Below are 13,129 nucleotides of genomic sequence, written 5' to 3' on the forward strand. Positions count from 1 at the left end.
CCCAGTGCAGAGCTGTATTACCGGGGCTTGCATATAAATTCGAAGCAGCAGTGTTATCAGAAGATCAAAACCGTGATGGAAAAGACTTCTTTGCCGGCGCCCTAAGGTCAGCTCAGCATCCTTACGATATGATCACTCTGCGGCTCAGATATCACTGAAATCCGCTCATATTTCCTGAGGTGCTCCAGAGTCGTTAGTGAGAGGAGATTTTGTCATTACTCAGCCCCCCAGAGTTATTGTACCGCTGATCAGATCCTTAGCTGTGTTACTACCCAGTCAACACAGTCACTCAGTGCAGAGGAGAAAGGTTTTGAAGTGCAGTCATGTATGACGTTAAATACAGGCTTGTCTGTCATCATAAACACAGGAAAATGATTCGCCTGAAGAGCTCTCTCAGGTGCATTAGAGCAATAGGAAATATGTAATGAACATTAATGAATGGATATTAAAGTCTCGGCGAGGGTCTCCTGCTGCTGTTGGCCTTGTGAAGGAAGAGTTGGTGAGAGATTCACAGTACTGTTCAGACCACTCTGAGCGCTCACTGTGGTTTAATGCAGCTTAACTGTGTTCTTTGTAAAGTTTGGGTGTAAGGTGATTGGTTATATTCCCTCACTTGTTTCCCTATAGTTAGTGGCTACGGCCTTTCCTAGAGAGTCTCGTTTTTTTAGGCTGGGTTTGTAAGAATCCCCCTGACTGTGCCGTTTCCAGAAACGAAAGCACAGAGAGAGGGGGCAGGGACACGTGGCCGACTCTCATCTGACTCAGAGTCCTCTGGCACGGAAAGGCAGCGCGTTCACAGATGAGTAACGGCGTTCTTACATAAGCGAGTCAGAAAAACATCAGTCCTGCCCCTTTAATGAAGTGAGTCAGTGCTCCTGAATGGCTAATGAGAGGTGACTGTAGCGTAGCGCTCGGCTGAGTGCGAGTATGAGCTCTTACCGGGAGGAAGGCTTGCCAGGCTGTTGGGGAGCGAGGATGGGGAGGGTGAGGGGGGGTTGAGGAGTGGTTGGTAAAGTGTGTTAGCGTGCGAGTGGTGATGGAGGTGAGCTATGGTTAAGTGATGTTGATAACAGTGTGAAGTTAACCTGTGGATGAGTGTCAAAGAGGAGGATGACAGATGTGAGTGCGGGTGAATTTTTTTTGAGTGAGGGTGAGTGTGAAGATGTAGGTTTATGTGAACGAATTTATATGATCAGAATGAGAGTTAAGATGAGGGTGAGAATGGGTGAAGATGAGGTTTGGTTGAGCGACTTAATGAAAGATGAGGTTTGGTTGAGTGACTGAGTAAAAATGAAGTTTGTTTGAGTAACAGTGAGTGAAGATGAGGTTTGGTTGAATGACTGAATGAAAGATGAGGTTTGGTTGAGTGACTGAATGAAGATGAGGTTTGTGTGACCGACAGTGAGTGAAACTGAGTTTTGATTGACTTAGAAACAGATGAAGTAGTGGTATGGTAGGCAGGATGTCACAGACGGAGACAGTGCTACATGGTTCCTTGCAACCCCCCACCCTACCCTGAAGCTAAGCTAGACTAAACGTGAGAGAAGATGAATGTTGCCATTTGAAATTGTGACACGGCTCTCAAAGAATCTTCATTATTCATACATAATTGTCTCAGCAAGCCTATTTATAGATGCGATCACGGGTTTCCAGGAAGAACCAGGCCCCTGCTCCTTGCTGTGGAAGCACCCCCGGTGCATTCGGTTATACTTTCATTCCTTTGCCCTGGGTTGAGCCCTTCCTTATCTGCCCGCTGCGTTTTGTGTTAAATTAGCTCAGGCATGGGAAGCGCTCAAGCCAGGCCTGGGTCATCGTCACGGGCCCCAGGGGGCCCAGAGGCACGTGCCAGGGCTGAACCCAGGTCCCATCGTCACACTGCCTCCAGACCTGAGACTCAGAGAGGTCTGTCACATTGAGAGAGAGATATATTCCCTCTCTTGTGGCTGTGTCTGTGTGTGTAAGTGTGTGTTGGGAGCGGGGGTGGGTGGGGAGATGGGGGGGATGGGGGGGGGGGGGGGGGCGTCTGGCCTCTTTTTCTCTGAGAAATCAATAGGAGCCAGAGAGACCGGGGCAGGCCGAATGGATTAGAGAGGGGCCCCATATTCTCGTTAGGAAAAGGCACAAGAGCAGATGGGTCTCTGGTCCTGGGAGGCTGGACTGTCATCATCTCTTTACCAAAGCCCGTGTGCGCGTCACCAGGGAGGCTGCACGAGGAGGGAGGGAGGGAGGGAGAGGGGGAGAGAGGGAGAGGAAGAGAGAGAGAGAGAGAGAGAGAGAGAGAGAAAGGAAGAGGGAGGGGGGGCAGGGCTGGAGTGAGAGTGAAGGAGAGGGAGAGAAAGAGAAAGAGTCTCATTTTTTTTTTCATGCTCAGTTTAAAATGACTTCAAAGACTGATTTTCTTCTATACACAAGGCTAATGCCTACCAGATAAGACAAGCCAAATTCTACGTTACAGGGAATAATGCATAAACGTGGCTTTAATTTTGCAGCCTGGCAGATGCAGCTGGAATTGGCATATTTATGCTGGAGAGGAGCAAAGGTGAAATTAGATTTTTCTAGTACCTGGAACAAATGCTCTCAGCACCTGGATCTGGGATTACACAGGTATTAGGCACGCGGAAACTCTTTGGTCACAGATTTTACAAACATGAGGTGCTACTAGGTCACAGTCCTCTCTGCAGGTTTATGAAAATAAAACATGTAATGGGAAATGGGAGGTGTGTGAGTGTGTGTGTGCGTGCGCGTGCATGCGTGTTTGCATATATGTGTGTGTGTGTGTGCGTGTGCGTGTGTGTGTGTGTGCGCGTGTGCGCGTGTGGAAAAGCCATAATCTGATTCACCTGGAAATGCCCCGTGTAGAAACGGAAGAGCAACCTCTAAAAATCCCCATGATCTTTCAGCAATAGAATGGAGCAGCCTTTGGAGTCCATTGTCAGTCACAGAGAGTTCCACCCCCGCGTCAGTGTGACAGCACGCGAATCCCGGCGGAGTTCGTGACGATGCCCGGGACATGTGAATATGGGAGCTCTGTCTGGAGCGGCATCTGGTCGGTCAGAACCCTCACCGAGACCTCCTGCAAATGGAAAAAATGAATCAGGTCTGCGCTGCGCAGCGGAGACGGATATTTTTTGCTTTCTTACAAATAGATATTCTTCCCCTGTCTCCCCTGCTCCTCCTGCAGAGAGATAGCACATCTAGCCCGCGCACAGTGGCCTGTGACACAGATACAGGCATTGCATTAGGTTTGGAGTGCAGTAGAGGTGGGCTTTTACTTATTTAAAGCACCTTTTAAGCTCATTTTTGGTTTTGTGATGTATTACACGTGACAGCTGTGGCATTCTTACGTTTATTCTGTTAGAAGAGATTGCTCTGAAGGCTTGGTGTAAATTCTGGGTTTGCCACTAGAAGGGTCATCCGATCAAGGGAGAAAAACAACAGCAATTCAGTGTTTACACCAGTCGACAAGAAATTGGATTACATTCACTTTTCTAGCTGTTAGCTTTCACTTGTAACATGAGGTAATTTTCAGAAGCCTTCATATGAATCCTCAAGGTGCATATATATATATATGCACATATATCTGTGCCCACGTACGGAGCTGTAAGACATTTTATTAAATGTTGTGTCTCATTGGGAAATTTTCCCATGTCTGTGAGAATGTTGACATTTTTACTCCCCTCCCCCCTCTATATTACCTGAGAGATACTCTATTGTGCAGCTGACTGGTGAATTTAAAGGTCATTTTATCAGATGGTATTCCTTATTTAGTTATTTATTTATAAATATATATGTTTTGGGACCTATGTGATTTGCTGGCCTTTAGCCAGCCACATATTGCAGTGACCTTCACGTCAAAGGAGAAAGGTCTGGCTTCCTCTAGGTCGAGGGTTATTGCAAAGACAAATGGCTTGCACTGCTAGTCCCATTATTGCAGCAGAGTGGTTCTGTTGGTAGCGCTGGGCAATCGGAGAAAGCAACCCCTTCCATCCACGTATGAGCTCCCAGCACGAGGGCTCCAACGGCCATCTATATTAGAGTCCACTCGTATTCTTTAAATACTGCGCTTAATTCGTACCCTTTACTTAGTGAACTACACTTGCCAGAAGATTCTTTGAAGATTCATGCTGATTACGAGTTATTCAGAGACTTCATGATGGTTAGCACAGTTTAAAATTTAACCAAGAGACAGCGTTAATCAGGGAAACTAACCATTCTGCCTTCCCACTTCATTCAGCCCAGAAGTTCTCCTCGCTGTTGTCATCCAGGATTTAAGGAGTTCCAGTAGCAGGGCATTCAGCAGCAGGGACGGATTCTTCAATGTAAAGTCCATAGAGTTTGATATCTTACTCTTGCAGACACTACAGAAACTTTGGACTCCCCCAAGCATCTTCATTGGACAGAACATCCCATGCAGACAATTAGATGTTGCCGTGACTACCAAGCATAAGTCCTTAGGTTCCTGATGGTGCCCCCCAATAGAGTGTGAATGTGTGTTATTCAGAGATACAGGCCCGTGCCCTAAATAGCCCCTCAAGGTGTGAACCTACCTGCAGTTATCTCAACTCGTCATTTCATGTATCTTAGTGTGATGATTGAGGGTCACTGTGTGTCCTTACACTCTTAATAAGAAGCTGAGAGTTGGATTAGCGAAGTAGCTCAGGTGTGGAGAGCAAAGAATTGCCCTGACTCCTTGTACAGGCGACTGCTGAGGTCTTTGGCTGAGCTTGGATGTGAGAACTGCCACAGTGTGCACTTGGCAGCCGGCCATGTTGTTTCTAAGAGAAGATATTGTTTTCTCTGTGTAATTTGTTTTGATGTTGCTCACTGTAGTGTATGGGTCAATTTGTCAAGATGTGTAAATTGCTTTTTTTTGTACCCCACTGGGTACTCCAGTGTTTCGGAGTGGAAAAAAACCATGGCCTTTTCCAGTGTTCATAAATTCATAAAATTATGAAGACGGTGCATCGGAGTGCATGACTTATTTACTTCTACCACTGCTGCTACTTTCAGTTCTAATGCCTGCTGTGATGCTTCTCACAGCTGTGTGATGTAATAGTCTTATTTGAATGTAGTGGTAGTATGGGATGACGCTTGTATGGAGAGAGCTGCAGGTTTGAAGTGTAGCTGGATCTCTGCTGCTGTGGTAGGAGAGGTGCTTAGTGTGGCATAGTGGTATGGAGCAGGACTCATCACTGAAAGATCGCTGGTTTGATTCCCTGCCAGGGCACTGCTGCTGTACCCGTGGGTGAGGTGTTTAACCCACAGTTGCCTCAGTAGATGTCCGGCAGTATAAATGGATAAAATTATAAGTCGCTCTGGATAAGAGAATCTGCTAAATGACAATAACATAATGTAATGTAATATAATCCGAATGACTTCAATAAAATGCCCAGCTACAAGCATTTCTATCATGTAGAATGTAGATTGTTCAATGTAGATCACCCTGGATAAGCAAATAAGGAATGTATTTTTCCATTGGTGATATTGTGATTTTTGGCCAGTGGCAACTCTTCTTTCCTTTATCTGGCACTGATCCAGTACAGGTGGGTACCTGAACAGGAGACTTGGAGTCCATTGAGTCCCAGTTAAAGCAGGCTTCCAGGGTTTCCGTGGAGACCTGGCAGGGAGGGGAGAGCATGCTCTACTACAGCTGTTCTTCTCAAACAGAGTGGGACACCTGGCGCATGGGGAGAGCTTTATCTAAGCACTCTCTCCATCCGTGACCTCCGTAATGAATCCATTAGCCATGAAATTGACTTTCCCCGATAAAAAAAAGGAACTCGACTGGGGATTTCATATTTGCCTCACTTTTGTTAAAAACTTAATTACCGTCTATTATTTGGGTGCGTTATTAACTGGCGGAGAGGCAGGACTGTGGATATGTAAATGGGGCGTTATCTGTTTTACCACCCTCTGTGTACCCTTTGTTTATTTCCGGCGCAGTCCGCTGCATGATCTGTTTAATAGCGGGGAAAGGCTTATGAGGATTTTTAAGGTTGTCCACCCGAGTCTTTCGCTTTCAGAAGGAAAGCCATTTCTGCCATTTTGCACGGGCTAAATCCCAGCTGCCAGCAGAGCAGCGTGTGTCTGAGTTCACCCCCGCGTCACCCCCCATTCCTCTCTCCGCCACTCAGAGGCCTTTAAAGGGCCTTCACAGACACGCCTCCTGCCCGTTTTCTTTGCAGTCCGTGGGCGAGTGCTGTGGGGTCACTCACTGTTCCTCCAAACTGTCCTCTCCTTTGAGGAAAGTGTTTTCAACTGTTTCAACCCGATGGGCAACTCAATTTCTGTGACCCGGCCTGACATGAAATTTTTAATTTAAAAATGTCAAATTCATTAAAAAAATTTTTTTTTTTTAAAAAAGCAACATGTAAGTTATCCTGTGCACGCTGTTATGATTACCGTGAATGTCCTTGAAAGAGAGGGAATATAATGTCTTTTTCGCTTAATATATTTCACATCATGTCTCATCTTGCCTCACGCCTCACTCTGCCGGCTGCTCCGTCCCACAGTTTGGGAATCATCGCTCTGGGTGCTTAGGGTCTTTCATTGGCACAGAACACAGCTTAGGGTCTTTCATTGGCACAGAACACAGCTTAGGGTCTTTCATTGGCACAGAACACAGCTTAGGGTCTTTCATTGGCACAGAACACAAGGCCAAAGCCACAGTGTTTTGACAGAAGAGCGAGTCTGTCTGAAGCATTTTTAAAAGAGTAAAAACCCTGCCCAGTATCCGAAACGATGGATACGATGGACTGTAAAAAAAAAAAAAAAAAAGGTTTCACTTTTCCTCCTCTTATCAGGTATGGATTTGTTTGGCAAATACCTGCGTCTGCGTTCTCTGTGTGCTTACAGAGAAAACAGAAGCTGCAGCAAGTGCCTCACACACCAGCGTTTCAGGGCTGTTATGGTTTTGTTTTTTGTTTTTATTATTAATATACCTTTATTTTGAGTATAATAAATCCTGAATAATTCAGGGTTGCCATTATGGCCCACATTTGGCCTGGTATCCTTTCCCCCAGTGATCAGTTTCCTGTCCTGATGCTTGATGATGGTGCCCGGGTCAGGGCTGTGTTTCCACCGCCCTCCCCAGCGCTGGCGGTACATGACATTGAGACTGAGGCTCGACCCTCAGCAGACGTGATGCTTCGTGGCAGTGAGTGCCTCCTTGCCGCCCGGATGAGGGCTCTGCCCGCAGTCTTCTCTGGAGAGCTTGGGGAAAAGGGCAGGTTGTTTCTGAAGTTTCGTTTTTTTTCTCTCGGCGCGGGTGGGCTGTTGCGGTGCATCGCGATGCAGGATCACAGACGGTACCCGCTGAGGCTCTGACAGCCATGGAGGTGCGTGTGTGTGTGTACGCGCTTGTGTGTGTGTCTGTCTGTCTGGGTGGTGTGTGTATTTGTGTATGTGTATAGAAGTTGTTCTTGTCTCTTGGTCAGGGTGTGTGTGTGTGTGTGTGTGTGTGTGTGTGTGTGTGTGTGTGTGAGAGAGAGAGAGAGACACAACCTTGAATATAGTCACCAGATGCTAAGCCGATAACAGAATTGATTCCGTTGGTCTTCCACACAGAATTAGGTGTCAGGCTATGGAGCTGTGATTGCAAGTAGGCATTACACTGAAGGCCGGCTGAGACAGAAGAAAAAAGCCAATGATGAGCCACAAACTTCACCCCCATGTCAGCACAGCATAAGGCCTGCACCAGCAGGGAGTGTTAGAGCAGCCATTCAGAACAGGGTTTGATAGTCTTTTAGAACAGGGTTTGATAGATCAGTCATTTAAAACAGTGTTTGATAGGGCAGTCATTCAGAGACAGCTTGATAGGGCAGTCATTCAGAATAGAGTTTTATAGAGGAGTCATTCAGAACAGGGTTTGGTAGTCGTTTAGAACAGTGTTTGATAGATCAGTCAGTTAGAACAGGGATTGATAGAGCAGTCATTTGGAACAGGGTGAGTCAGATGAGACATTCAGAAGAGGGTTTGATAGTAATTTAGAACAGCGTTTGAAAGAGGAGTCAGTTAGAACAGGAATTGACAGAGTAGTCATTTACAACAGCACAGAGCAATCTGTTTGGGAGAGTTCCTCTGCAGATCTTTACCACCTTGTTGAACTCATTACTGTCTCCATTACAGCCAATCAGCCCTTTCTCTGAGCTCTCAGAGCCTTGGCACACCTCACTCCGGTGTTTCCAGCAAGGCACCTCCACTTCAAGCTGATCAGCTCTTCTCTTGTGGCTCCTCAAAGCACAGCATCTAGGCTGGATTTCTGAGTCAATTTACTGGCTGCGCTTGTGGGCTCAGTCAGACCGAGAGACCTCACGTCAACGTGCGCCTTCCTCAGAAGAAACGGCGGAGTGTGAGATCACCTGTAAGCCTCTAATCAGGTCAGCACGCAGTCCGCAGCTGTCTGGGGGGGGGGGGGGGAGCTCCCTTGCTCCCTTCCACCCTCCCACCCTCCCCCAGGTCCCAGACGGGGAGAAGTGTGTCACGCTAATGAGTCTGCACCTTCACTGCCGCGCCTCACCGCGCGGAATCCTCTGCCGCGACCCCCTGCCTCCAACCCCCCCGGCTCCCGTTTCCCGCTCCCCGAAAAGCGGCACCAGGGAGCAGGGACGCTTCAGGTGCTGCTGTGAAAGCTGGCCAATTCATCATTTATTTAGCAGAAGCTTTCTTAAAATAGACCATTCAGACGATGGAAGCAGGCCTCCCGAAAAGGGATGTAGTCCTGTCACAAACCGATTCCGCTTCTCTAAAACAGTGTGGTCCTGTGACAAATTGGAGTTACCTTCCTAAAGGGGTGTGGTCATGTGATATATTGATTCCTCACTGTAACAGAGTGTGACATATTGGTGCCCCTCCCTAAAAGAGTGCCCGATCATTAGCTCAACAGGGTGGAAAAGACATTATTAATCTGCCCGCACTGCTGCCTCTGTGGGGTGCCTTGGCCAAAGCTTAACTCATCCTCCCCATCATTATGAAATACAGAGCCGGTTGGCGCTTTCGAAAACATAATTATGTTTTTCTAATGATAGCGTTTACAGTAAGACTGTGTCTCCCCAGGTCCCTCGAGAAACACTTATAATTTTATGATAACACAAAATTAGCTCGGCTTGCCAAAGATTCTGTGTGGTACATATGGAGTAGCCGTAATCAGGGTAATGATACACATCATTACCGACTGCAGATGGAAGGATTTTGGACACGGTCACAGAAGCCCGAGATGTTAGGATTTGAATGTTTCAGCCATGCTGCGCATGCTCCTGGAACACTGCATGAATACAGAGCTCTTATGCTGGCTCTGCAGGTGACTCCTCCAGGTGACTCATCCTCCAGGTGACTCGCTTCTGTGCAGGTGAGACACCTGAGATACAGAGCAACTGACTTAACCTGCAGTCTGAGGTTCCTTAAATACAAGGACAGAGGCGTGAATGAGGTAGCTGTGGTGTGAGACCCTGGAAAACCTGCAGTGGCAGTTACACGCCTGAAACACCAGTGAGAGGGACACATCTGAAATATTTGCAGTGAGAAAGATACCCCTTTAATACCTTCAGTGGGAGAGACACACCTGTATTACCCGTCACAGGAAAGATACACCTGTAGTACTTGCAGTGGTAGACATACACCTGAAATACGTGTCACAGGAAAGATATATCTGTAATACCTGCAATTGGGAGATAAACTTGAAATACTTCCAGTGGGAGAGAAATGCGCCGGTGATTCCTGTAATCAGGGGTCACCTGACAGAACGTAATGTACTGTGTGAAAAGCGAGCTAAAACTCAAACTGACATATTGTATTCCCTTTCTGCATTATCGTATGCTGCTGTGTGTCCGCTAATCTGATTTACATGCACTTGTTATTGAGTATTTTTAGTCACACTTCACCTTCCCTGAAGGTCCCTTTTTCCCCCCAGTGTTCTCAGTTTACAGATCGCAAGCCAAGCCTTTTAACTGGATTTTCTCCTGCCGGTAAAGAAACGGATCGTTCGACACCTGTTAGAACAAAGTGCTAATTCTGGGTTACAGACTTACAACGTTCCCTTGTTGTGAGAGGGAGCGCTTCAGTGAAGAGGTGTCCCCTTCATCAGGGGTGGCTGGGAGCCATGCTGGTGCGCGGGTGTGAGCTTATCAGATTCGTCCCCACGACCAGGTCTCGGTAGCAGCCGTGTTACCTAGGAGGTGATGGACAGGTGCTTTGATGCACTGGATTTCGGGACACTTGTTGTGGATAAAGATGTTCACCTGTACTTACTCGATTCTGCAATCTACTCACACTGCCCTCACCAGCCACCTCCCCTCTCCTCTGGTTCCTCTTTGTCTGTGGATGTTGACTGGACACTGGCCAGCTGTGGTAGCTACCTGGTCACCACAGGTATCATTATGATAGCCTGCCGTGTGCTAGCGCGTGGTGGGTCTTCAAAGACCCCAAGATGGAATGCCAGCAAAGACCAAGGCTCCGCCCCTAGCCGGGCGTGTGATTGGACAGAGAGAAAGAGAACAAAAGAAAGCGTCTGTGACCTCAATCCAATCTCAATTCCTATGTGTGACTCACCAGGGGGAAAAAGTCCCTCCCAGGAGTGATTACCGAGCGAACAATGTGCTCACTGCTGCAGAGTGCTCCCTCATTAATGAACGATTTGATCGGGGCGGCTGTACCCCAGCTCTCTGCCACGGTGTGTGCCTCGTCCCGTCCTCTGATGTCTCGCTCTGTCTCGGTTTAACATGCCCGCCGCATACGCTCATTTCAAGGTGTCGCGGCGGCTCTCTCCTCCCGCTCGGGCTGGGAAGATATTCTGAGCGTGCCTGGGTTTGTAGTCTCCTCTCAAGCTTGAAGCCGTTGATTTGGGGGGGGGGTATTTGAATATGACCTATTTTATTGCCGAGGCGCTTGCGTCACCTGACGTCAGCGCCGAACACGGGAGATTTGCACGGTTTACAGTTTGGCGCTTTCGGGGGTGGGGGGGGGGGGGCTTGAGTCACAATGCGGAACTCTGGCATCCCAGTCACAGCACTGAGCTGCAGTTTAGACACGCTGCTAAGCACTGCTTTTTACCGCAGCGATTTTACCGTGCGTTTAAGTTTTTTAACGTGTGTTTAAGCATCGCCTGCAGACCACACACACTTTAACACTTTAACACCAGAGACACCTGAAATGAAACATCTGTTGCAGTTACCTTTAACCATTATTGTCATTTATCAGATGCTCTTATCCAGAGGGACTTACATAGGTTACAATTATTACATGTTATCTGTTTATACAGCTGGATATTTACTGAGGCAATTATGGGTTAAGTACCTTTCCCAAGAGGACAACAGCAGCGCCTTAGCGGGGAATCACACCAGCAACCTTTTGGTTTCAAGCCCTGCTCCTTACCACTGTGCCACGCTGTCTTAGATGCAGACTTCACTTCTCGTCATTCTTTTGTCTCCTTCCCCCAGAACCCCACGCAGGTGGGAACGGCACTCCAGGTCTTCTACAACCTGGGCACCCTGAAGGAAACCATCAGTAACGTGGTGGACGGCTACAGAGCCGCCATCGAGGAGAATGTGGCCAGCGCCCTGGACATCAAGGTGTTGACCCAGCCTGGAAGCACCAGAGGTAGTGTGTGATGGAACTCCTTCTCGTTCGTTACGTAGACACCAGTAAACCAGTTACTCCCTTCAGATACTTTCCCAGTGTACCTTTTAGAAAATTGGTGGAATTCTATAGAAAATAAGCTTGATCTAAAGGCACTTCTGTGTAAGGTTTAAATTAAAGGCTTTGTATTTTCTATTCTTTATATTCTTTCCCAATTAATATTGAATGCATAGTGATTGGTATTTGTTTGTTGTCACCTGTAAATCATTATGTGAACGCACTCTGAGAGACACTGGAACCGGAGTCTAATTCCTTGTATGTGTAAAATCATACTTGGCTAATGAAGTCTGATTCTGATTCTGATTCTGATATCCCTGTGTGTGTGTGTGTGTGTGTGTGTGTGTGTGTGTGTGTGTGTGTGTGTGCGCGCACAGGTGGACCAGGCCGAGCTGTGATGCCGACTCCAGGGAACACAGCAGCATTCAGAGCTACTCTCTGGACTAACCTGGAGAAGCTCATGGACCAGATCTGTGCAGCCTGTGGACAGGTACTGTCTCACCTTTATACATATACTTTGTATAAAGCCTTACCTGTATATAGATACATACCATAGTATCTTACCTGTATACTGGAACCGCCTCTAGAATTTCACCTTCATGTACTGTAGGTGCATATAGTGTCGAGAGAGTCAAACCTGTGAATAGTTAAATTCAGTTCAGGTCGGTGTGAATTGAGCCTCTGGGTATGAAGGGAATGCAGTCACTCTGTGGTTCTATCTCTCAGAGGGAGAGCACAGAGTGGACCACTTCCTCTGTTCTGCTCTCTGGGCCGTGAGGGCTGTGCTGACCACCATGGTCAGGGTTACAGTCGGACCACATATGCTAGTGCTGACCTCTCTCCAGCACTGTTAATGAACGCCTTTCTGTGCAGGTGCAGCACCTCCAGAAGGTGCTGACCAAGAAGAGAGACCCTGTCACCCACGTGTGCTTCATAGATGAAATCGTCAAGGTGAGACTCAAGCCTTGTTGCTTTTATTTTAAATTTACTGCAAGAGTACAACCAAGAATGCATTGGTCCTTGTCTTTGTTGTCTTTTGTAATTTTTTATTTATAAAATGGAATTTGTGTTGAGATGTGGTGTCTTGGGTTAACTTGCTGGTCAGAGTGTGTTTCATTGTGTTGCGACAGCCTGCCCTTATGGAGTATGGTGCTAAGCTGAAAAGGGTTGGCAGAAAAAGTGTACTGTGTAGAGTGTGTCACACTGCCTCGACATGCCCTGCCCTTGTAAAGAATGGTAGTCTCTGTGTGTATGACAGTGTGTGTTGAGAGAGCCTGCCCTTGTAAAGTATGACAGTGTGTGTTGAGAGAGCCTGTAAAGTACTACAGTGTGTTGAGAGAGCCTGCCCTTGTAAAGTATGACAGTGTGTGTTGAGAAGGACTGCCCTTGTAAAGTATGACAGTGTGTTGAGAGAGCCTGCCCTTGTAAAGTATGACAGTGTGTGTTGAGAAGGACTGCCCTTGTAAAGTATGACAGTGTGTTGAGAGAGCCTGCCCTTGTA

General features: G+C 47.3%; 1 protein-coding gene across 2 annotated transcripts in view; it reads left to right on the forward strand.

The window, feature by feature from the left end:
* The window catches only part of cog5 (component of oligomeric golgi complex 5), a 111,700-nt gene that overhangs the window by 50,908 nt on the left and 47,663 nt on the right, over positions 1-13,129 (forward strand). For both annotated transcript variants that reach the window (XM_036517916.1, XM_036517917.1), the window contains 3 exons: positions 11,433-11,592; positions 12,006-12,118; positions 12,502-12,579. In XM_036517916.1, the coding sequence (XP_036373809.1) occupies positions 11,433-11,592; positions 12,006-12,118; positions 12,502-12,579 (351 nt within the window). The remainder of the gene's footprint in view (positions 1-11,432; positions 11,593-12,005; positions 12,119-12,501; positions 12,580-13,129) is intronic.

Source organism: Megalops cyprinoides, chromosome 23 (assembly GCF_013368585.1).
Source record: "Megalops cyprinoides isolate fMegCyp1 chromosome 23, fMegCyp1.pri, whole genome shotgun sequence".
NCBI classification, from domain to species: Eukaryota; Metazoa; Chordata; class Actinopteri; order Elopiformes; family Megalopidae; genus Megalops; species Megalops cyprinoides.